This window comes from Lepisma saccharinum, chromosome 10 (genome assembly GCF_977018435.1).
Source record: "Lepisma saccharinum chromosome 10, izLepSacc3.1, whole genome shotgun sequence".
In the NCBI taxonomy this organism is placed as follows: domain Eukaryota; kingdom Metazoa; phylum Arthropoda; class Insecta; order Zygentoma; family Lepismatidae; genus Lepisma; species Lepisma saccharinum.
This window is the reverse complement of record NC_139238.1, coordinates 68,850,376-68,876,076: the sequence shown is the minus strand read 5'-3', so window position 1 is coordinate 68,876,076 and position 25,701 is coordinate 68,850,376. Positions and strand designations below refer to the sequence as shown.

At 38.5% G+C, this 25,701-nt stretch overlaps 1 protein-coding gene across 2 annotated transcripts in view; it reads right to left on the bottom strand.

The window, feature by feature from the left end:
* Positions 1 to 25,701, bottom strand: part of Hacd1 (3-hydroxyacyl-CoA dehydratase 1) — a 120,414-nt gene that overhangs the window by 26,738 nt on the left and 67,975 nt on the right. The window contains exons 1-2 of one of the 2 annotated variants that reach the window (XM_083129892.1): positions 4,143 to 4,323; positions 417 to 537 (exon numbers count right to left, since the gene is read on the bottom strand). In XM_083129892.1, coding sequence (XP_082986018.1) covers positions 417 to 505 — 89 coding nt within the window. In that variant the 5' untranslated portion in view covers positions 506 to 537; positions 4,143 to 4,323. Of the gene's footprint in view, positions 1 to 416; positions 538 to 4,142; positions 4,324 to 25,701 lie in introns of those variants that run through there. The other variant, XM_083129893.1, reaches the window with a different exon arrangement.

Here is a 25,701-nt window from a genome sequence, read left to right as displayed (position 1 = left end):
CACAAACAAACCTTATTTTCTTTTCATTCTTTTTGGAGATGTATTACGATTTCTCGTGTACCTTGTCACTTATTCAATAATTTTGTTTTGGCTTTTGAACAGAAAATTGTATTAGCATTCACTAATTATTAGTAATTGTGGAAATACGGTTTTGAGCATCTGACCAACATAGATGTACTCTGAAGCAGGTGCGGTGCTGTAAAAGGTATTAACAGTGCCTAGCACGAAAAGTCACTCAACTTTAGACTTTGTTTTCAAGCAGACTTTTTATAATATTGATGGGATGGCCGGGACATGCCTCTGAAATGGGACTGTCCTGGTCACTCTAAGCGAAATTTACAATTTCCAAAATTAATAAGTACTGTTTAAAGCATTGCCAAAATTAAATCCATTAACGAAAAGGAAAAGGGACTTACCCCAAAACCAGCAAAAAATTATAGATGAGGAGGTAATTCCTTGCAATAGCTCCCAACTGGTGAGATGGTTTAGATGCCTGTGGTGCCATGTCTAGGAAACACTTTCTTCTATTCACAGCAACTAAAATAAAGAAGTTACGAGTTATAAGTATACACTTAGGTAATGGTTCATACTGTTTTATGATTTATTTCAAATTCACCTAGCAGAAAGACTAGTTATTGTAGAATTTTGGAAATCATTGTCACACGAATTTTCAACCTTCCTTAAAGTAATGAGCTCTGTTTGGATTTGAAAAAAAAAAAGTTACTTATGTTCAGTGCTCGAAAAATCTTCTTCAGAGCTAGGCACCAGGAAACCACCTACTACCAATTGTGCATACTATAAGAAGTTTAGCATCACCGTATTCAAAACATCGCTATATCATGTGAGAAAGCAGAAAATTAGGGGTTGGGGGAAAAGGATTAAGGCACTGATTCTATGAAATGTTCACACAACATTGATAAAAAAAATCATTTGCTAACTTACGCTGTACTGCAATTTGAACTCAGAATCTTCAAAATTTTGTACATGCACAATTTATTACAGCAAAAGATCAAAGTCGCCAGGCTGAATCTTTTACTCACCATGGCGACCTGGCGATTGGGATTTTTCGAGCCCTGCTTATGTTGAAAAAAAAAACACCTGTTGCCTTACGCATGCATGCACACTTCCCATGGACAAGTGACAGTATCGTAGACTAGTGGTAATGAATGTAATTCAGATCCTTAGCATTTAGGGACTTTATTTTAATGCTAAGAGAACCAAACCTAACCTAACCACGAAATAAGATATTGAACAAAACCTTAATAAAACAAAAGGAACTTGGGCCGTAATTTTACGTTAAGTGCGATGCTGATGGCAATTTTCTGTTTTTGTTAGGTTAGGAGTGTTAGATTCAATACTGTTAGAATTCCTGCAATATTATTTAACATTTATGTGTAACAGAGCAAATGCAGAATAAAGAGAATGTCTCTAATTTCGTTAATATTTGGTATACTAACTAAGTTTGGAATTCTAATCACGAATCTGTTATTAAAATGTGGAAATCTGGAAAAAAGGCGATGAAAGTTGAAATTTTTTTAGAGCTGTTTCGCATTGTTTTACAAACAAAATTTTAACTAAGCTTGCCTAACCTAACCGGAAATGGTTCGTGGGGCTTTCCGTGAATTGTTTGTGGGGCTACCCATGCATAATGATAAAATTTCTACACGTGACCCTCACATTTTAACAACAGATTCGTGATTAGAAGGCCATACCAAATATTAACGAAATTGGAGACATTCTCTACATTGTGCAATCATACCAAATACAATGACATTTAGTTTTCAAAAAAAGTTGATACAGTTCTGGAGTAGCCGGAAATGGACGAATGCTGGTCACACGTAAGAGCCAAATGTGTCAGTTATGTGTGGTTTTGGCATTTCCAAATAAATTTTTATGTTAGGTAAAATGCTGAAATCTGTTGATTAAATTAAAATACAAGTCAACAGTTTTGAGGATATAAGGTTGGCACAGACGGAAGAAGGACGGAAGTACCACTTTTTCACCGGAACTTAACAGTGGCTCATGTTCGTGGAAACTTCTTCAAACATAATTTTGTATCAGAATTTTACAATGTAATGAACGTAAGAAATCAAGGAGCCAAATGAGGATAAGGAACGACTTAAGATGACCGGACCCCTCTTCGATTTTCTTCATATTCGGCATACTCACTAATTGAGGCCTCCTAATCACGAATCTGAAGTTAAAAGTTGTCAGAAACATCTAGAAATTGCAAAATAAGGAGTTAGTTTTCAGAATGGAAACAGTCTATTTTCGCAAAATTTTTTGTTTCACAAGGAAATATATATATATATCCCTGATACTACAACAACACCAAATTTTAACTATGTTTGCCTAACCCAACCGAAACTAACCTAACAACATGTCAATGGTTTGTGGGGCTAGCGTCAATAGTTTGCAATTTCTAGATCCTGATACTACCACGACACCAAATTTTATCTATGTTTGCCTAACCTAACCACACGTCAATGGTTCATGGGGCTAGCGTCAATGGTTCGCAATTATTTTGCAATTTCTAGAAGTTTCCGACAAATTTTAACTTCAGATTCGTCAATAGCAGGCCTCAATTAGTAAGTAGGTATGTCAAATATGAAGAAAATCGGAGAGGGGTCCGGTCATCTTAAGTCATACCAGTAGTTCTTGTTATTCCTTTTTTCGCTTCCCTAACACACAATATGGTGGGCACACATTGACTACCGTTGTCGGTATGCATCATGTTTGTCACTTGTGCAAATTGAACATTATGCACGGGTAGTTGACGGATAGACCCACAAATCATTTTCGATAAGTTTAGGTTTGGTTAGGCAAGCATACTTAAAAAAAGGGGGGTTGGAAACACTGAGAGGGGGTTACGTCATGAAACGTATGGAGCATCCGGTTCACGTAGGAAAGCAATGGCAATTGTGCGTCAGTGAGATATTTCTCTTGCAAAATACATGATTTCCGGGTCAAATAGATTCCACGATGAAATATAATGAAAAAATATAAATATGCTGACCAAGGCAGTAATTTATTTTATTAAAAACATAAACTAAACGTAACATTTCAACCTTCTAGCAAGGTCTTCATCAGACTCTGTATCAAGTACAAAAGTACTTGTACTTGATACAGAGTCTGATGAAGACCTTGCTAGAAGGTTGAAACGTTACGTTTAGTTTATGTTTTTAATAAAATAAATTACTGCCTTGGTCAGCATATTTATATTTTTCATAATAATGGAAACAAGGCTTAATGGTGTTGAAATATAATACCTCGACGAACATTAGAAACCTTAGAGAAACTCATTTCCGTAAGTAGTTTCTTGTGTAAAAATGAAGGAATGTGTCTTCGATATAACGAACTGTTACCAAATAATTATTCTCGGTATGACTTAAGATGACTGGACCCCTCTCCGATTTTCTTCAGATTTGACATACTTACTAATTGAGGCCTGCTATTGACGAATCTGAAGTTAAAATTTGTCAGAAACGTCAAGAAATTGCAAAATTATTGCGAACCATTGACGTGTGGTTAGGTTAGGCAAACATAGTTACAATTTGGTATGTCACTACACCCATTTTATGATATTAATGAGTTTTTTGAATGTCTAGTAGATATATGATTTAATTTTGGTACATAATTTAATTAGATTTGCATAGCCTATATGTTTCACACTGTTATGTGCATATCATAACTATTGACTTCGTCTATTGCTGTACTTGGCCTAATGACAATAAAATTTTATTATTATTATATTTCCTTGTGAAACAAAAAAATTCGCGAAAATCGACGGTTTCCATCCCGAAAACTAACGCCTTATTTTAGCTTATTTTGGAATTTCTAGACGTTTCCGACAACTTTTTTAACTTCCGATTCGTGATTAGGAGGCCTCAATTAGTGAGTATGCCAAATATGAAGAAAATCGGAGAGGGGTCTGGTCATCGTACGTCGTTCCTTATCCTCATTTCGCTCCTTCATTTCTCACGTTCATTACATTGTAAAATTATTATGACACAAAATTATGTTTGAAGAAGTTTTCACGAACATGAGCCACTGTTAAGTTCCGGTGAAAAAGTGGTAGTTCCGTCCTTCTTTAGATATGAAGCACGTTTTTATAAGTCAATTTAAAAAAAATAAAAAAATACCTGGTTCCCTCACTCTGTCCTAATTTTATTCGAGTAGGTCACCACTGCACTAATGTTCAAAGCACTTTTACGCATGAAGCCGGCTTTCGTCTTGTCGGAGCAAGCGACGTGACCATCAATGACCGTGACGCCAGACCAGACCGTCAGACAGGACAGGTCAGACAGCGTACAGCGTCAGCTGATGAACGGATGTTTCTTTTTCTTCCCCCCACATCCCTGTAAAATTTACCTGTCGAAAGTGAAAAATCCCATTTTATCCCAGTCAACACTTCAGGCTCTTCAGCAACGGGAAATTGTGGGAAAATAATTATTACTTTCTTTCACTTCAGATCCAAGAAATGTAATATAAGCGTAGTTGAGCGTTCTCGTCTAAAATAAATACTTTTCTTATATGAAGAAATTAGAATGTAGAAATGCTCATTAATGTCGTCGCAGAGCAAGCTGTCCTTTCTCCCACAATTGACGCATGCGCAGAATGCACCGCATGCGTTCAGGAGACGTCTCTGGTGTAAAATGAACTTGGAGTTGAACGGCATTGGGAATGTCACTATTCATCTCAGCGGCCCCTTAAACTACGGATTCCACACTATAAATAAATATCGGTCGTTCTACATGTCACCCCCTTCCCACCCACACCCCTATGGGTACCAGGGGTGTCTTACCCCCACAGTATTTCTTTCCAGATTGTGAGTCATATGTGTACCACGTTTCGTCATCGTCAATGTCACCAAATAGCTTAGAGACTCTGAAAACTATGGATTCGACACTTTTCTAGGTCATTTCTGACATTTTATTTTTCACCCCCTCTCATCCTCCCCCATTTCGATAGGTGATTAACTTGGAGTTAAACGGCATTGGGAGTGTCACTATTCATCTTAGCGACCCCGAAAACTATGGATTCCACACTAATACCGGTCGTTTTCGATTATTTTTACATGTTAATTGTTGTCTAAAAAATAAATGAACAGACACAAAAGACATAAAGGGACTTTGAAACATTTTCTAAACGTTTTTCATGTTACATTTCATTTGCATGAGGAATTTAATAGCTGCTTAAAAACTGCTATACGAAGACGTATTTTTTATTTTTAAAAAAGGGATCAGAGCCCCCCTAATAATTTTGACAATTCGGCGCCCCTGGTATGTGTGTTAGTGTGTGTGCGGCGTAATGCAATATATCAGGACAATTACAGAGGGTTGATTTAAGGCCAATTTGTAGTGGAACTGGGCCTTCAAAGTGGAATCTACATCCACCAGGAAACGAAGCCAGGAATCTTTGATTATAAGGTAATAACATTAGTAGATATTTGCAGTTCTTAGTTATTTGTATTAACAATGATTACAGAAACGGGGTAAGCTTGAGAATTCATTTCAGCAGGTGAAACTGCCATAAACATTGAAAATATTGATCTTTTTCTTCGTGTCCATCATTTAACGTTATTGCCTTGTAACCAACAGTTCCGGATTTGATTTTCGGTGTAGTAAATCTAGCCCCAATCCCAATTAATGTAATGTTCTTCTACTGTCTGGAAAATTATTGCTCGAACACCGTCCATTCGTGTAATAGAATGCTATCAATACTTTTTAAAAGACAAGTCTCAAATTTTGGGAGAGGCACGTGCCCCATGTCCCTCCCACTAAATCCGCCAATCACAGTGGTTCGGATCCGACGCTAAGCTGCATGCTCAATGACGATTAGCCTCGCTGAGCATAAAATGGACTCAAAAGAAACGTTTAACCTTAGTTTTCCTCTTGGATCTAGCGGTATCAAACTTTGCAATTCTTCGATCTCATTCATAATTCTGGAATGTTATGGTGTCTCCACTACATTACACACTTACACGTGATTATAATCTATCTGTCTCATGTTTGAGTGTTTTAAGGATGTGGATGTATGTGAAGGAGGTGGTTGATTCATGGCTCAAAATGGAAATTTTCACGAAACAGAACGCTTTACTTTCAGTTTTACTTTCGTCTTTACTTTTTTCCCCCTTTCGATTACTACAGCGGGACGCGCTGTATTACAGTTAATAATAAACTTAGTTAATATTAAAATATGTATGCCCAGATAAGGCATAAAATCAAGTTTCAAAACTGAACAGTAGATAACATATTGTAGCAATGTATTCTATAGACTGCAGAACTTTGCATTGTTCTCAAAGTTCAGCTATTTTTCTATAATTTCAATATTTGTTATTGTATTTGGTATTTTATTTTTCTTCATTATGTGCCGTTTTGTTTCATTCTTGATTATGGTGTTCTAACTATGAGAATGAATGATGGATCAGATGAAACTAATGAACCAACAACATAAACAAACATCCATGTTCAGACCAGGATTCGAACCAGAAACCGTCGGTGACAAGATCAGCCACCGGGATGGCTATTTTGTTCTTGTGTAAGCAGATGCTGTAAAATGAAAAGAAAAGAAAAGAAACGCAAGTATCAGTTTTTAATTACATAGTAATTGTATTTACTGTTTGGTACGCGTGGTGTCAACTACGTTCAGTGGCGTGCCCAGGATTTTCGAAAGGGAGGGGTTACGTACACTTTTTCTGGTAGTCAGTTCTCAATTTGCCATCTTTTCCTACCTTTGATGTTCTTTCTTTTTGGAATACTGGACCAAAAGGGGGGGTTATAACCCACACCAACCCCCCCCCTTGGGCACGCCGCTGACTACGTTGCATTAATAATAAATAACAATCTTCAAGTGTCCCTTTCACTCTTCTTTCAATATACTTCGTTTACTAGTTCACTCTACTACAGTTTTGCTATCAATATAGTGAAGTTTGGACTGTTTTGTCTTAGGAATTCAAGTCGCTATTTTTTGTTCTTTTCAGGTACTTCATCAAATGCACTATCTTCAGACTTACACTATAAAGTCAGCTCACTCCATCAAGGTCACTTCTCAGTTTATGCTAATACATCAGTGTTCTATCTATCAAAGAAATGAAAGGAATGCTTGTCAAAGATCTGTTTGGTTGCTCCAAGTTCAATAATGACTTAAAATTGCCTACACTTCAAGATTATGTTTGCACAGAGAGCTTAAACTAATATTTACAATCCTTATTATATTTATTTAAGTCTTAACTAACTATTTACAGCCCCTAACGCAACTATTTACAATTTCTAACTTAACTAACTATTTACGTCACACATCCAGGTACATTCCGCATCAAGTGGTTTAAGTCTCAATCAGTATAACGGTGTAGCCGATAAACTTTGTCCACATCAGGTAATTACAGTTTAAAGCAAGTAAAAAACATTAAAACCGAACGCAATATATGAAGTTACAGATCACAGAATGAAATTTCGATTTCTTCCTAGTGGAAGTTATTTTTCCAACGAGCGGTAATTGTTCTTCACTTCTAACTGCTGCTTCTTGGAGAAATTTTCCAAATCTATTTGAATTCGGATTTCCTGCTGTGTGAGTCTTCTTGGTCAGGTCACATTCTAAACTCCAGTCCAAATCTACTTTTCTGATTTTCCTCAGGCAGGAATAGGTTTCCTCGCGTGTCTTCCTGTGCAAAGATTTCCTTAATTTCGCACACACTACGTTCAACTTCCACTTGAGGAAGAGCTCTTTGCATTTGGAGGCAGAGTCTCTACTCTCTGCGTTGTCTGCTCCGCTTCTTCTCCATACCTTCGGCACATCTAGTGTATCAGCTACTTTCCTCTCCTCTAGGTAGCTGTTCTTCACACTTTCTCCTTTAGCCGTATCATCCAGCGGTGCTTGTAGTGGTGGTTCTGATATTGTGGCGTCTCCTCCGACCCTGAAGTAGTCCGGTATCTCTGCGCGTGGTTCTTCTGCGACAGATGGTGTTAATCCTTTCAAATCTTCCACCGGCGCCATCTTCAGTGTTAGTTGTTCAGCTTCCTGCACGTTTTGCAACATTGACATCCGCTTATTCTTAAAATTCCACTGAAAATACCAGCGATTTAGCTTCAATCAACTGAGCATGGACATGTACAATACAGGCTTCCATGCAACGAGTTTCAACAATCGCAACCCAGACTATGCTTTCAACAATTGAAACGTTGAGCAGGCAAACTCATTTTTACGTTGGACATATTCTAATGCAAATGTTTACATTACGTCTATGTACTCAGAGAAATGCTACATTGATGGATCTGTGGCTTACCGCAACTTATTGCAGTCAGCCATTTTAGACCATGTTATAGTTTATTCGAGATATGCGATGTTTCCACATGAATGTACTTCTACAGGGTGGCTCAATAAGTCACTTAACACCCTCAGTACAAGGCCACTGCGGCATGGAATTTGAAATTGGCGATGCCCAATCGTTATCTGGCCAAGGGGGAACCACATTGACGCCACCCACACGGTCGGCGGCCATCTTGAATTCGACTTCAGAATTTTAAATGGGAAGGGGGTCGTGCGACATATCAAAATGGGCTAGAATTTCACGAGAAATGGAATGGTGAAGGTTTTTTTGACGTATCTTTAACCAGTAAAAAGTTATGACTGAATTCTTGTACCAATTTGCTCCTTTTCGAGGTGTTAGAAAAATGCCTTAAAATTTGTTTAGCGCTTCGGTAATGCATCGAGATCAAAGTGACGTCTATGGAGAGACGTTCGCATGCCATTGCACATTATTTTAATCGGATACATCCATGAAGAGCTGTGCATTATGAATGGTTGTCGCGAACAATTTACAGTGTGACGCTTCCATTGAATTAAAAGTCCTTCACAGTGACAAGGCTAATGTTTATGTTCATAAGGAAGTTCATAAACAGAATATTCGATGATTTTAATCTGATAACCCATTTTCGACAGATCAAAGCTGAATGGTTAGTGTTGGTAAGTTAATGGTGTGGCGTGCTGTGTGGAACACGATTGGTTAGTCAATTTTCCATCAACGGAACCTTAAATGCTTAGGGCTACTTGGATTTGTTAAATAAACAGTTTTTTTCATCCTTGCTTATGGAAGAAGGTACTTTTTACCAGGGTTTCGGAGCGGAGTGCGGAGCGTACTAAAGGAGCGCTCCGGAGCGACTTCGAAGCGTCATTTCTACTCCGCTCCTCGCTCCGGAGCGGAGCGTGGTACGACAGCACTCCGATCCGGAGCGGAGTGGTTCGACTTCTTGAGAGACACGCTCCGCTCCGGAGCGGAGTGGTTCGACTTTTTGAATCGCACGCTCCGATCCGGAGCGGAGCGTGATACAACAGCACTCCGCTCCGGAGCGGAGTGGTTCAGCTTTTTGAGAGACACGCTCCGCTCCGGAGCGGAGTGGTTCGACTTTTTGAGTCGCACGCTCCGATCCGGAGCGGAGCGTGATACAACAGCACTCCGCTCCGGAGCGGAGTGGTTCAGCTTTTTGAGACGTACGCTCCGATCCGGAGCGGAGCGTGATACAGCAGTACTCCGCTCCGGAGCGGAGTGGTTCAGATTTTTTAGACGCACGCTCCGATCCGGAGCGGAGCGTGAGGCAACAGCACTCCGCTCCGGAGCGTGGTGCTTTGACAGCACGCTCCGATCCGTTTAGGAGTTTTTTTTACACGAATGCTGTAATGCAACTATGAATAATGGAATGGGCGCGTTAAAGCCGACTTCCGTGACGGAGTGGTTATAATGGGACCGCATGGAAAAGAGCCTGCAGTCCTGTTTCCACGTACTCTAGTTGTTTGTCTGTATGATCGCCCCCGCTTGGAGGGGAGGGACAGAGTGAATCATGCTTCCTTATGGCCCTAGTCGAACGGGTGAAGGAGGAGGTGCACTGGGACTTTTGACCGAAGCTTTTTTGTTTGTGGTCGCTCTACAGCACAGCACCCTATGACGTCAGGGATCCGTGGGGTATTTCAAATTTTGTATTGTGACTCTTAGATATAAGGGTTTGAATGTTATGTGTTGAATGGGTTACGAATAATTTCAAGCAATCAGTTTTTCTTTTTGCAGATTTGTCCGACCCACCTCCCCCATACAACAGACAGCTTCGTTTTGTGCCGTATTCCGTGTTCCTTGCAGGTGACTCAGTGCAATCGGCTAGCTCATTGGTCTTGTGCCCGTTTCAAGAGGGGAGGAGGGTGAAACTGGTACATAGCTTGTTTGTGTGTGCTTTCGGGGTTGAGAACTTCGTTCGCTGCGCTATACTTTGCGTTCGACTTATCCGTACATGGTAGAGACATTGCCTTTGCCAGACAGATCAAGTGTTGCCAGTTGTATTAGAATTATGCTACACCAATTCTGGCTAGATTGTTCTCTTTTAAAAGTATTACTTGCGCGTGTTATTCTTCTCTTCACTGTCATAAAAAGAAGCCTTTAAAAGCTGTGTTCTCTTGTATCATTACATGCATATTATGTGTGCTTGTCAACGGTGATGTATGGACATTTAATGAAATTTTTAACGCCGCTGATACATGGACGTCTTCAGGATTTTTTCCAGGAAGGGACAAGCAAGATATTTGTCCAAGGGAGGGGGGGCAGAATTATACAGAATTTCCCCAAAATAGTATTACTCCCATTAAAAATATTCTACAGTTTGAAGTTATCATGTTCCTGCAACGCCCTTGCAATAATTAACATATGAAGGGCCAGGGGGAAAAACGATGAATGTCGATTTTTCGCCCATTTTGAGATCGCAACGCCATCTGATAGTTCAGAAGCTGTACTATAAGAATGAGAACGGCCTTGGTTGGGAAACGATGAGAAGTGCCTGAAAAACGCATTATTATTTTGGCATATATTAACGTTCTTATGGAAAGAAATACTTTGTTTTTCATTTCCTGGCAAATTGTCTCGAATGAACATTCATCGTTTTTCCCCCTGGCCCTTCATATATTACTGTGACTGAAATGAAATTATATGCGTGAAATATGTACTTCTTGATTACCTTTAATTTCCGGGTGGCGTGGCCCCCTCCATTTCCGGACGTCCATGCGAATGGAGAAATCATTCCAACCAGTATCGTTTAATAGAATAATAAGGTGACTAGATTTGTTAAATCAATATAAAGGAACAAAAAAGAACGAAAAAAATCCGTAATTGTTAATTCTATGCATCATAAGCCAAGAGAATCATGGAAGATCTATACTGTAATAATGAATTGAAGGAAACCATGCCGAGTTTTTATTTATAGTCTACATATTCAAGTAGGAATGGAATGGTGCACAAAAGGAATTACAAATATGTATGTAAAAGAAAACCAAGTATTTCGATAAAGTTATTTCTATAATTGTAATCAACAATAACCAATTGTCCTTTCAACTAAGTATAAGTTTCAATTTGTTTTTTCCGGACTTTGCCTTGCCTTTAATCGTACATTTATCATGATCCGTAATTTTAAACAAATCCTAGATAAGTCGGTAAAAAATAGGACACCGAAACTATGGAAAAGAAATGTACTGTGATAGAGAAACAAACACAAAGGAAACACCAATGACATTAACGCGGGTCAAACCAACACCATTTGTAGTTGAGAGCTGAACTCAAATCCACGAACTCGCTGAAATATTCCCATGGAATTCATTATTCGTCTGATATTGAATACCCAATGATGCTTTCTGTTATGTAATAGACATTTATGAAGTGAATACATTATTAGAACTTTGCCAGATTTCAGAAAAAAAACACACACACACACACATACGTAAAAGATATGCATAAGAGGTTGTTCATTTGGAAATGAATTTCCGAGTTGTATTTTTATGATTTTGTGAATAGATTTAAAGGAAAGTGACATCTCTTATTGTTAAACAGAATTACAAATGTATATTTGCTTAAGGATTAATTTATCACAATATACATTGCAATTATACATTCAACATACGTTGAAACAATGCCTTTTGTTATGGACTTTTGGTGGATTTAAGACTCAACAATACGCTATCGAGAATAGACCTACAGTTTAAATCCTACCTAAAGTGGGATTCGAGCCACTATGTCCCTCCACCGGGTATCGATCCCAGTGCCCCTTCATTACAAGGCCACGTTCTTACCACTATGTTATCGGGGTACAGCGCCCTACTTTTTTTTCAGTACACGTTTATCAATTCTCTCATTATCATCGTCGTGATTAGCTACAATTCAAAGCTAAGTTACAAAAATCAAATGAAATGCCATCAGTGAGGAAGGCACGTATTGCTCGCAGCCCTGTTTTTCAAAATGAAACCATAAAATTCAGGACATGACCCTATCCAAGTAGATAATATTACATTTTGTGTTTATCACGGTTATTAAGGTTTATACATCTTGTTTCGACTTATCTGCTGACTACACATTGTTCATTACTGAAAACTTGCTTTCAGTTTGCTGTGTACAACGTACTCAATACAAAAAATATTAATTTTATACGTATACGTTTTCTGGCTTTCTAGACTCAGAAAGTTAAATATAGCAACATTCCATTCGTCGTCTTTCCAAAATTTTTTCAATTTTCTTATAACGACCATGCCTATTTCCAGGTTACTGCTTACAAACTTGAAATGTTAGATATGGCAACCAGACATTTTGTAATTTTTGCAGTAGTATACGTATGTAACCATTAAATACCTATTTCAACTTCCTGCCTTTAAAATTGGGGAAAATAATCGATATGACAACCCTGTATTTCATACTATTTAAATTCCCCTGTTCGGCTGTATACAAACAGCATTCCGATTTTCGACTTTATACCTTCATAAAAGTAAACCAAATGTGGCAACTTACATTTTTGGTTAAGCCGGTTTTCAACTTTCTAGTGTCAGAATTTTTAAAAAGTTAGATACGAAAACTCTGTATTTCAAATTAAAACGTTTCCTTATTGGCCGACGGTAACATTAATAAGCATGATTCCGATTTTCAACTTCATACATTCAAAAATCGAAAAGTTAAAATTAGCAACCTGAATTTCCAATTACTTTAAACTTTTCCCTTTCGCTACATTCAAAGTATCATACATAACCAGCGTAAAAGAAAGTTAGATATGACAATCATGCACCAGCGAGTGTTTTGCATGAACACCTGTCTGCCTTTATCTTCCTCCGTACAAGTTGCTTCGCCTTTCCTCTGGCCTTTTAGAAGGTCGAATGGATTCTCTGCAGTAATTTCGCCAGTGTTACTCGAACCAATATTCCGGAATAACTCAGTTCTCCCGCGGCGTGGACTGTAACGTCGGGCCGATATGCCGAAGTGCTTAGCCCGAACCAGAAGTTGAACCGAAATGAGTTTCAGTCGCGATCCCTGGTGGCAGGAAATGAGAGTGGTTCCATTCTCTCAACTTATAAAACCACAGGTGGCACACCTGCTATTGAAATATTTTGTCCCCAGAAGTAGTAGTAGAGTAGTAAAAGTGATAATGAAAATGTAATAATAATAATAATAATATCGCTCTCTTCACGAAAACAGTCCAGTGAAGATCGAAGCTTCCCCTTGCCTCCTCCACACCCCTGGCCCTCCAGGTTTGCCACACTTCTTCTACGCTTCACAGTTGACACATTGCGCGTTGTACAGTCACGGACAGTACGTATGCGGTTGATTGTGCCTTTCCTGGTGTATTGTGTAAGGATTATTCCTTGCTTATTGGCAACACTGTAGGTGAGTGATATAATCTTTTCTGGACTGTTTCCGTGGCGTTAGCTTTAGTAATAATCAATTTTATAACAACAATAACGGGCGATTTTCAAATGCCGTACAAATTTCACAAGCAAAATTACTAATGTACTCGGAACCTTTGATCGTTAGTTTTCTGTATACACTCGTATTATCCAACCTCGGAGCGCTCCGGAGTCGCTCCGGAGCGGAGTGGGCAAGTTCTTAGAACATCGCTCCTCGCTCCGGAGCGGAGCGTCACAAGGTATCGCTCCGCTCCGGAGCGGAGTGAACCGTTTCCTAAAATTTCGCTCCTCGCTCCGGAGCGGAGCGAGAAATTTTCCAACTTCCTCTGCTCCGATCCGGAGCGGAGCGTGTCAAGGTAGCGCTCCGCTCCGGAGCGGAGTGAACCATTTTCTAAAATTTCGCTCCTCGCTCCGGAGCGGAGCGAGAATTTTTCCGATTCCCGCTGCTCCGCTCCGGAGCGGAGCGGGATAAGACATCGCTCCGCTCCGGAGCGGAGCGAACCATTTCTTCGAATCTCGCTCCTCGCTCCGGAGCGTTGGCAACAGTCGGAGCGTCGATCCGCTCCGCTCCGAAACCCTGCTTTTTACAGAGTTTTTTCAATAGGGAAGAACACCAGAACACTTATGGGAACGTTATGAACCAGTTTCTGTCCAGAGTTAGTTATCAGATGACAAGGGTCACATATTCTGTTTATAAACTTCCTTATGAACATAAACATTAGCCTTGTCACTGTGAAGGACTTTTAATTCAATGGAAGCGTCACACTGTAAATTGTTCGCGACAACCATTCATAATGCACAGCTCTTCATGGATGTATCCGATTAAAATAATGTGCAATGGCATGCGAACGTCTCTCCATAGACCTCACTTTGATCTCGATGCATTACCGAAGCGCTAAACAAATTTTAAGGCATTTTTCTAACACCTCGAAAAGGAGCAAATTGGTACAAGAATTCAGTCATAACTTTTTACTGGTTAAAGATACGTCAAAAAAAAGCTTCACCATTCCATTTCTCGTGAAATTCTAGCCCATTTTGATATGTCGCACGACCCCCTTCCCATTTAAAATTCTGAAATTGAATTCAAGATGGCGGACATCAAGATGGCCGCCGACCATGCGGGTGACGTCAATGTTGTTCCCCCTTGGCCAGGCAACGATTGGTCATCGCCATTTTTACGTTCCATGCCGCAGTGGCCTTGTACTGGGGGTGTTAAGTGACTTATTGAGCCATAACTTTGTGGTATTGTTAACTCTGCAACAATTTAAGTTAAGTGAAAATAAATGTCACAGTTGTTTTCCTGGTGAAATTCTAGCCCATTTTGATATGTCGCAGACCCCCTTCCCATTTAAAATTCTGAAGTTGAATTCAAGATGGCGGACATCAAGATGGCCGCCGACCGTGTGGGTGGTGTCAATGTGGTTCCCCCTTGGCCTAATAACGATTGGTCATCACCATTTCCATGTTGCGCGCTGCAGTGACCTTGTACTGGGGGGTGTTAAGTGACTTATTGAGCCACCCTGTATATCTCTACCTAAGTACATGAGAGTCAGAATTGATCCAAGAAGAAGAAACTGTACTGTATGCATTTATTTCTATGGTTGCGATATTGAGATAATAGTACGTATTATCGAAAAAAGCCTCATTTATTTATTTTGGAAATTAAAACACACAATGTGCAAAAGTTGCATAATGGTACCAAAACATCTCACAAAAAATTATGGCGATTTTGAAGGATTTCTAGCCGTACCTCAAGAGGGATCTTTATTTTGTATCAAAATTAAGAAAGTGCATCTCTTCGCTTGATGGAAAATACAATTTTGTGGTGAAATGCAAGTATTAAAAGTGGTTCTAGCTAAAAGCTAATACAGTAAGTATGTGTGTGGTGTAATTCTGCAGATTGCAGAACCCAGAACTCGCCACGTGGAGGTGGCAGCCAGCAAGTTCCATCCCACCCTCCATCTACTTGTTTCTTCCCCTGCCTGTTATGTTACTTCGAATGTTGCTTCATTCACTGTGCAAAATGATCAGATTTTCTCTCATAGGCTGGCAATCGCTTCCTTACATCAAGTTTAGATCTGACATAAGCATATCTTTCTCTTTCACAACAAATAGAAGCTCGCTCACTATTCTAACCAACCTCTCAACTGCTCAGGCGTGACATGGGCAGCGAGAAATTGCTGTTTCAGCAATATTGCGGTCATTCACCATCTTAGTGAACTCAGAATCCAGATGCTCCACAAAACTAATTGAATCATATTTCCCTTAAATTTAATTACGTGTGTTGAATTTAAATCAGTCAAGTGCAATTTCAACTTTATAATTCAAAAACTTAAAGCCCGATGAGGCGCGGTGAGAAATAGAATAAAATGCCTTTATTCTGCAGGTGTTTGGGACCATTAAAAAACTTTTGAGCACTGTATGTTTTTGGATTTCGAAAAAAAAATATTTTTTGATATACCATACTGTACCTAGCAACTAGTTTAAGATGCCGTGGTAGTATCTATACCCACTTGATTGCCTGAAGACTCGCACTTGTGAACTGCACTTGCGACGCCACTTATTACTCTGGGGCCTCCAGATGGCGTAGTGGTAACGTCGTCTCCTTGTAATTAAGAGGTACCAGGTTCGATCTTCGGTGGAGTCTCATAGTGGCTCGGATCCCACTCTAAAAAAAACTGTTGGACCCAGTGACGTACGGTGATGTCGACAGTTGGGGTAGCAATCAGTGGCGTGCCCAAGGGAGGTTGGTGTGGGTCATAATCTCCCTCCCCCCTTTAGGGCCCAGTATTCCTAAAAATAGAACATCAAAGAAAGGAAAGGATTGCAAAATGAGGAAGGACTACTGAAAAGAAGCACATGTTAATCCCACCCACTTTCGAAAATCCAAAACATGTTGATTTGACTATTAAGCCGGAGATCCCGGGTTCGAACCCCGACCTGGACATGGGTGTTACTTGTGTTTGTCCCTTCATCAATTTTATCGTACCATCTTGACGATTAGCCAAAAGTGTAGGAAAACCGAAGTAAAACAAACCAAATGAAACAATCAATCAATGATTTGATTTATGCTACTTAGCATCGGTCACATTTGGTTAATCGCGAAGATGGTACAATACAATTAATGAAGATACAAATACAAAATAAACACCCATGCCGAGGTCGGGGTTCGAATCCAGAACTCCTGGTGTCATAGCGTGCAGTGATAACCACTCCCCCACGGTTGGTTGATTTGGTGTTTAAGTCCACTTTATGTACATAAAAGCTAATCGGGACTGGGCCCACAGTTTAAAGTGGGATCCAAACCGCTATGTGCGTCCACCTGGTACCGATCCGGGGCCACTTGCACTCCCCCACGGAGGTCGGCCGACAACAAAGATGAGTGGAAATCTGTAATTATTCGGATACTTGGGTATCGGTAAAGCAAACTGCGTATTTACTCAGTGGTACGTAAATTTCAATTGGATTTTTGAAACACCATATTTGCATATGATTAACGTTTTTCCAAAAAAAAATTGCATTGCTTGATTTCCATAATTTCTTCATCTCACGATCTCGTTACTGAAGGATCCGGGTTCGAGCCCTGGCCTGTGCATGAGTGTTCCTTTGTAACAACTTTTCATCCGTTTAATTTAATCAACGTTTACCGTCATGGCAGAATTTAGGTAAAGTGATGGAATAGCAACGCGAAAGAAAGGAGGGAAAATACAAATAATTTCCTCCCAGTGCATCTGCAGGGCACTGTGAAATCAGGAGTCTAGAGTTCTCTGTTTATGATTGTCCCTCGTGACTTCCATAAGCTCATTAGCTACTTATCGCGATTAAATCTATACAGCTAGAAAAAGTGATGGAAGGTGGCAAAAAATAAATATATTAGAGGGGATGAACAGGTAACAAAACACAATTTTTTGAAGTTTCTTGAAAAATATTCATTTGACTTTTTTAGTTCTGGGATACATTTTTCATTCCAAATTATTTCATTATTCGCTGCAGAGTACAACACATAGGAACAAGAATGCGCGCTCGTCACGGGTTCGAATCCCGGCCTGAATTGTTCTTTGTGAGGTCCCTTCATCAATTTCATTATATCATCACTGATCCTCATTTTCACGATAACCAAATGTGGCAGAAAGGTGAAGTAAAATAAACCAAACCAACAACAACAATTAGTTTTCTTGCCCAAATTAATACATCCGTATTTATGACTGTTTAGCTTACCCATTTTTTATTGGAGGCCAAATTATTAGTATATTTAAATAAAACACTACTAAAACGAGAGCGAGAGAGAGAGAGCGTGAGCAAATATTTGTTATTTAATCATTATATATTCCATATTTGAAAAAGAAAAGAAGCCATAACATTTTTGTCTGCACATAATACAAGTAGCCTACGTTCCCATTCATATACAAATAAAACTACATCCCATATTATACATACATATTGTACAACGTTTAAAAGGTTGTGTAAATACAGAGAACATAAGTACTGCAGAAAATTTCCCCCTGAGTTCTTTAGAGGATTTACAAAGGAATCGAAAGGAAACCTATCCCCTATCTGTCCTATAGGAGATAGACTGGAGGACCTGAAACTACGGGCTTTCAACCATGGGAGCGGGGGGCGAGGCGGCAAAGGAGATACAGGCAAAAAAATCTTCCCTTTCGCTTCGGGCAGTTGTCTATACCTGGATCTGGTAAGGCGGAAGAAGAGCCATCTAGGGTATCCAGCCTTGCCAGCTGATCACATCGAGGGACGAGAAGCGCGTGGAAAGAAATGTTGCATATGAACTGAGGCTTCAAGATAATAAATATTGTGATTTGAAAATAATTAGAGACGTGAGATTGATTGATCTACCTCTGCTAGACTAGCTACTCCTCAGTGCACGTCACTGGTTGGACCGGTCCCAATTAACCTACCTGTGCATAAAGCGGACTTAAAAGAAAACACAGTGCAAGCAAAAATTAAGAAGTAATTTGTAGTCTTCAGTTTCATTGATACATTTTCATTAAGGCTCACTAAAAGTTTATTGGTAATTGTGGTGTCGTGATTAAAGGATGCATGAATGTTTCATGTTTTCATTATTTTCAACATCTCACCCTCTAAATTTCATTCCCCACCCCCTCAGCACCCGCAGATGGTTACTTCAGCCGCCGTTTCTACTGTTACATAACTTTACTTTTAAATGCTGCATCGTATGAGCAATGCTTTAGTTTCTTCATTTTTTTAATGTCCTTTTAATATGCACTCTACAAAAGCTGACTTAATGACCACCTCTTTACTGCAAAGAGCACAAGGTCAAGAATAAACTCCTTTGTTTTTCCTTCCTACGTCACCACTTAAAGTAGACTGACTTCTTGTTGTGAAATGTTGATTTTTGTAAGACAACGAATTTAAAAGGAAGAAAATTTCGTTAGGGGCGATTTTTATCAATACCGTCAATTCGGTTAAACATCCTTGAAAGCGGCAAATACTTCCCTCTATGTTACTACCCTAATATGACTAAAGTTACTACACTATATTGGGCTTTGTCTTTTTTACAAATGTTTAAAACATAGTGCTTTAAACACTTTTTTTAAACTTGTTTAAAACACATTTTGATACTTAATGTTTGATAGTCTGTGATTATTTGGGAGTTTATGTAACTTTGTTTTCTCATTCAATCTGTGTCATTTTGTTTACTGTGCACAGAAATTTATTCAGTGGCTGAAAATGTATATCAATTAACAAAGAAACATATCGTGATGAATGTCCTTAGGTAAGTTTAAAACACCTGGTTATGTTTTTTTTTTTAACAAGAATTTAAAACATTTTCAAAGTAATACTAATATATGGTTGAAACTGTTTTGTTCCTCGGCCTCCCCGATGGCGCAGTGGTAGCGTCGTCGCCTTGTAATCAAGGGGTACCGGGTTCGATCATTACCTTCTCTATCTGAAAGCCTGATGGCTTGCTCCATGCACGTGACTAAGCGTCATCAACTGGAGGCGAGATAGCCGCCATGTTTGATTTGCTTCTTCGGAATCAATGTTGGACCTTTTTAGTGAATATGGAATTGTAATGCAAATTTAAGAACTGTAATCGAGTCTACATGACGTATAAATATGCTTAAATGTGCAAGAGGTATGGTGTATAAGTGTTGTGTGCTCAATTGCAGAGGCAATTATGATGAAAAAGGTAAGAGTAAAGTTCACATTTCTTCAAGAAGTTGCTGAAAATTAGAAATGTTTAGGGTAAGTCCATGTGATTTGGTTCCTACGAAAAGATACAAGTTAAGTAACAAAGGTTTTATACTCATAAATAAATAAGAGTAATAGTTCATGATGTAAACATTTCATGTGTCCGGAATGGGCATCTAATATACCTACTCTTAAATGTGGTCATGTTTTATCTCTTGTCAACAATTTTTTTTAGAAATATCAAATAATTTACCCTGAATTACAAACATTGGTTAACGTTAAGATTATTGCTTATGATTGCAAATTAATTTGTTTCAAGATTTAGTCAACGTTTAAAATATTAGCTACGTTCGTGTCTACCAAAGCAGTTCGTTGCTGCACATTTTATGCAAGCATTCGATAAAATATTCATATTATTTACACACATTTTCAGTTTCAAAATATGCTTAATGAAAGAAAGCTATACAACGGGGCAAAGTAGATACATGTGGACATTTACATTCTTATTTTATTCCGCTTTATGCTAATCAGAGGCTAATGGAAGATATGTTGTGCATTCAAATACAAGGGTGCGACGTGTAACAAGAACTTCGATCAAATATTCGTGTGTAAAACTATCCAGGAACATATTACTTATGTTTCAAATACAAATGTTTTCACACAGAAAGCATTTTGTTACCTGGCTATGTTAATATAAACTACAAATGTATTAAATTTTATAAAACTGTTTCATATGAACTGCTTTTTATTTTTTGTCTTTGTGAAGCTTCAATGTTCGTAACTTTGATTATTAAATCAGTGATAATGTTTATTGTTTCATAATTTATTAACATTCTTAACGATTTTATTAACAGTGTAAGGAAATATTCCAAATGTTTTTTTTCCAAAGTGAACGCTAAGATCGAAATATTAATCTGCTTTTTTTTTAATGAAAATGTTGACTCATAAGTTATTGTCACAGATCTTACTATCGACAATGAAACGATTCAACTTGTTTATTATCTTTCGTTCAAAAAAGTCAATAGGATCAAAATTACAATGTGACAAATGATTTAGGTTTATCTTTATTAACAGATATGTAACATTACCCTTGTACCAATTTATTTTGCTTTTGCTGAAAGGTTATAGAAATTAAGTTTTTGTATTGAGATTATATAGCTACGCAGAATATCTGCATATGTGGTTGATTAATTTTGGGTAAAGTTAAAGACAATTTAATTGATTAGGTAACGTGGAAAGTTTACGGTCAACCTAACATGGGGGGTTCATACAAAAGCGGTTACGAGTTTTACTGTAGCTGACAAAAATTCCCGATAATATTTTTCAAAGATATACAATGTTTAAATTTTTCCGCCAGAAAGTTTCTAACTGTTTTCAACTCTTTTTTGTGCTATGGTAGGAATTTTTGTGGTGACCATAGTTACTTCCTGAATGAAAATTTTGGTGTAAATATTCAATATTATACTTTTTTCTTCTAACTATATTCGTCTGGAGGGTAAATGCCAAAATTGAACTTCATAAAAGAAATAAATATACCTTAATTCTCTACGGTAAAATTACGACAAGGGGTTTACAGCATTAAGACGATCGCCTCCAAATGATGACGTCTTGACAGCGCTGTGGCCTGAACCTCAAGATGGTCTTGGTTCGATACCCGGTGGAGGCACAAGTGGTTCGGATCCCACTTTAAACTGTAGGTCCAGTCCCGATTAGCCTTACTGTGCATAAAGTGGACTTAAAACACCAAATCAATCCAATCCAATGTTTTGTTCCTCACTTAACATACTGCACATAGTTGTTAATGTCAATATTGTATTGTATTCGCGATAAATTGTCGTATTTCGCAAAAACAGAGTTGCTACCCTACCACGTGGACTGAGTGGGGCCTGGCAACTGTGGATTAGTTGAAGTGAAGCTTCTCCAACAGCCCACATGCGAGATTTAAGATTATAGTAACGTAAATATTTTAAGAAGTTATTCAAGTGTTTACTTTGTAATTAGGAACACAGTCTTTCTTTGGATGATCAATAGATTCCTTATTAATCATTATTCTTAGAAAATAAGTCTTTTTGGCATGATGGTTTAAACGTTTTATTTGTTAAGAACATGTTTTTTTCGGTTCTTATTTAAAACACTGTTTAAAACATTTAGAATATGTTTAAAACAAAAAAAACTTTGTTTTGTTTCTTATGAAAAAAAATTGCCAACCCTGGAGTGCTGTAGTCGGAACATTTTCAGAAGGTATTCGCGATTAAAATTACCACCTGAGCGCTAGTGTCGCTTCCAATATGGCCGCTCTATGTAGGATAAATCTTTGTTTACATTCAGTGATAGTACGTAATAGCAGCGTGTGGTATGGACGAAACGTTTAAATTACGCATTTTTTTATAAAAAAAACAATATTGCGAATGCGATGTGTATTCCAGGAACTATAAGCTGTGAAGCTGTGCTGAAAACGAAGCATTTAATTATGATAGGCAAAAATAACACTGAAAACGCAGACGAAACTAATTTATACGCACTGGTTCTTCAAAGCTGTGCTGTTTCATCTGCACCAAACTGGGGCTTTCAAAAATGATTTGAAAATAAAGCAATTCACCTGTATTTGCAAAGCTTGGACAGGAGAAAAATATAAACATACCGTTGCAGTTCTTCCCCCAAAGAGGCAGGCTGGTTCAATAACAACAGGATAATAATAATAGAATTCAGAATTTCATCGAGGCTATCATCACTGAGAAAGAACTTACGGAATGAAACAGCAACATTAGCATGCCGATTTTCTTTTTCTGGTTACCTTTATGATTACAGACATTAATTACTTCTCAAACTATTTTCATCTTCGCACTTAATTGACTTGCACCTGTTCCAAAATTTCACGCATAATACATTGTTTTCGAAAAAAAAAGTTTTATTCATAAAAAAACAATTTAAAACTTTACTTACAATAGAATCATCTTTCTGAAAATAAAGTGAATAGACTCGTGCATTCTTCGTAATTTCAATGCTATCCCCCATGTCAATCTTCTGTCAATCAATTCTGTTTTCCCTGATTTATTTACAAATTTCATTTTGTTGATTCCACGGGGTGGAAACACATGTAAGCTTTCCACTTGTCTGACTCACAAAACGATTTAGAGCCAACAACTGAACAGTAGACGTTACTCTTTCGAACATTTCCCATGCTTTGAACGACTTGAAAACAACATAGAGTAGTCGATATAGAGTAGTTCCGGAAAATCCCACCAGATGTCATATCGGATAATTTTAATCGCGAATACGCTAAGTTTCGTGAAGCGTGTTTAAGTGGATACGAGTGGCGGCGATTAGGATGAGCGTGAAGGGAAGTTACCCCCCCACTTTTTGCCACTTTTGCCCCCGCACCATGCTAAACCATATGTACCAAGGGAAAGTAAACTTTCCTTGCTTCCCCAGTTTTGGAACCAAATGAGGACTGAAAGTGGTAAACGTTGTAAGTGCCAAAAGCGAAAGTGTTGGGAAATCGCATCGTTCGGCACATCAGCCCGTAAGAACGTGCACACTAGTGACCTCTTAACACGGCTTTTGAACTACTTAGAGGGCTACCAGCCACATTTCACGTTTACCACATTATCAAGCATGGCACATTTCACAGTTTAACGTGGAAAACGGTGTTTGAATTATTGTGGCATTTACAGCGTTTATCAATTTTAGTCTTCAAATAACTGCCACTGGCTGGTGGAGATCATGTTTCCTTTAACATTGTATTGGATTACGTTTCTTTTAAATATATGCATGAAATCATTTAACGTCTACAAAAAAATTCCATTTATGGTGGAATACTGATAATTTGCATAAAAGAAGTATATTACAATGGAGAAGGTATTTTTAAAATAAAAAATATGAAACCCGTATTTATACGTAAAGGATAAACCAGGTGCGCCCATCCCTCCAAAGGCCGTGGATGGACGCATTCCCTCCAAAGTCGTTCATGAAAATCCCCCCAAAAAATTGTTCATCATACCCTCCCCCCGGGGGAAAAATTGTTTGGATAAATACGCAGTAATTGATTTTTGTTTGAATGTCGATAATTTGATATTCATTTTTTTAAAAAAACAAATTTTCAAAATACGTAAGCTTTAGACAACGAAAACTGACAGCATTTTACCAATTATACAGGCAGTCGTAGCACAGGAATACACACAAGCGAAACAAGTCGTGCCTGAAATCATACTGAGTCCGCATGTCTGAAGTTCTGAGCCGACTCGGAACTACCACAAAGAAAACACCAGACATTGTTTGCTACTGGCTGAGATGCCAACAAACAATAGAAAGTCCCATGACATTCGAAACCTTTCATTGCGGTTGAAATTAAAACACTATGTATAAAAATGCTCAAGCTCACTGCCATTGTTAGTGTACTGAAAACCATAACTAAGAATCAATAACAAGTCAATCAAACGAAACGATCTCTCCCATTTTTGTGTGATGATATATAGAACTAGTACCCAACCATAAAATTTTGTCCCCCCAAAAAGCTGGGGGGACAAAATACCCAAAAATCACCCCTCTGGGCACCCCTGGATACAGCAGTATTTTATACGAACAGTAGAGTATGTTATTGTATTTTACTTTCTTGATAATATTGCTTTTGTAAATTAACAGTTTGTATTATTTTAATAACTTTAATAGTTTTGCTAATTACACAAAAAATGAGAACCTTAAAAAATGCTTAATACAAAAAAAAAACGAAAAATGAGCAGAAACAGTAATACCTATTTTTTCCCTTCCTTTGTGCTTAGAACTCAACAGACCTCAATTGTCACGTTTAACAATTACAGCCTTTATAGTCCGCCGAGGAAAAGAGAAACAAAAACATTGTTCAGACTTTCGCATGAGAGTTATTCGATTCTTCGAAATCTCAAATTATGTAAAGTCCAACTTCTGCATTCGTTTTGATGACAAAATGCAGATGTCAACAATAACTTCAAAGGAGTTACGGTCAAATTACATAGGTAAATAAAACGAAACGAAAGTAGAAGGAATACGCATTGTAGCAATGTAATGAGTACGATTAACCTGTGGGCATATGGCCTCCTATGTGACGTTCTGCTTGGTTCATAGGCCTGGCTAATAGTACTGTGACACTCGGATCCAAGATGCAATCGAAATTTCAACATTGTAAACCCGTAGAAAAAAGGCGCGTCTTGGATTCGAACAAATAAGGAATATTGTATACCCAGCGGTATAAAAATAAACAGTGAGTTTCCATCTCTGTGTTTTAAACAACAAGTGTAAAGAGGTATGGTAATAGGTCACGCCTGACAGACGCAAGGGGAAAGTTTCCTGGTCAAAGCACTTTTGGTGTCACGTTCTGCGTAATCAACAGGAAACTGCAGGTGAATTAGCCACCACAAAAAAATAACAGCCAAGCATCACGAATGCTGGGGCGCGTCGAGTATCTTAGCGATGCTCACTGAGCAAGATTTTCGCTTGTTGAACAGACAGATCATTTACTTGACGTGTGCTCACTGCTCATTGATCAAAATATCACGATCATCGACATCTAATAGGTATAGTTGCGTTGCGCATAAGACAAGAGAATGCTTTTAGTGCAGTGCAAGACTAATATTATATTTATTGCTTCTCAAAACAATAACCGGGCGTCTATGAATGAGAACAACGGGGCCTCACCGATGTCGCAGTGGTAGCGTCGTCGCCTTGTAATCAAGGGGTCCCAGATTCGATACCCGGTGGAGGGTGGCACATAGTGGTTTGTATCCCACTTTAAACTGTAGGTTTGCCCGACCCTGTGGCCGAGTGGTTAGCACATCGCGCTGCGACGCCAAGGGTCCCGGG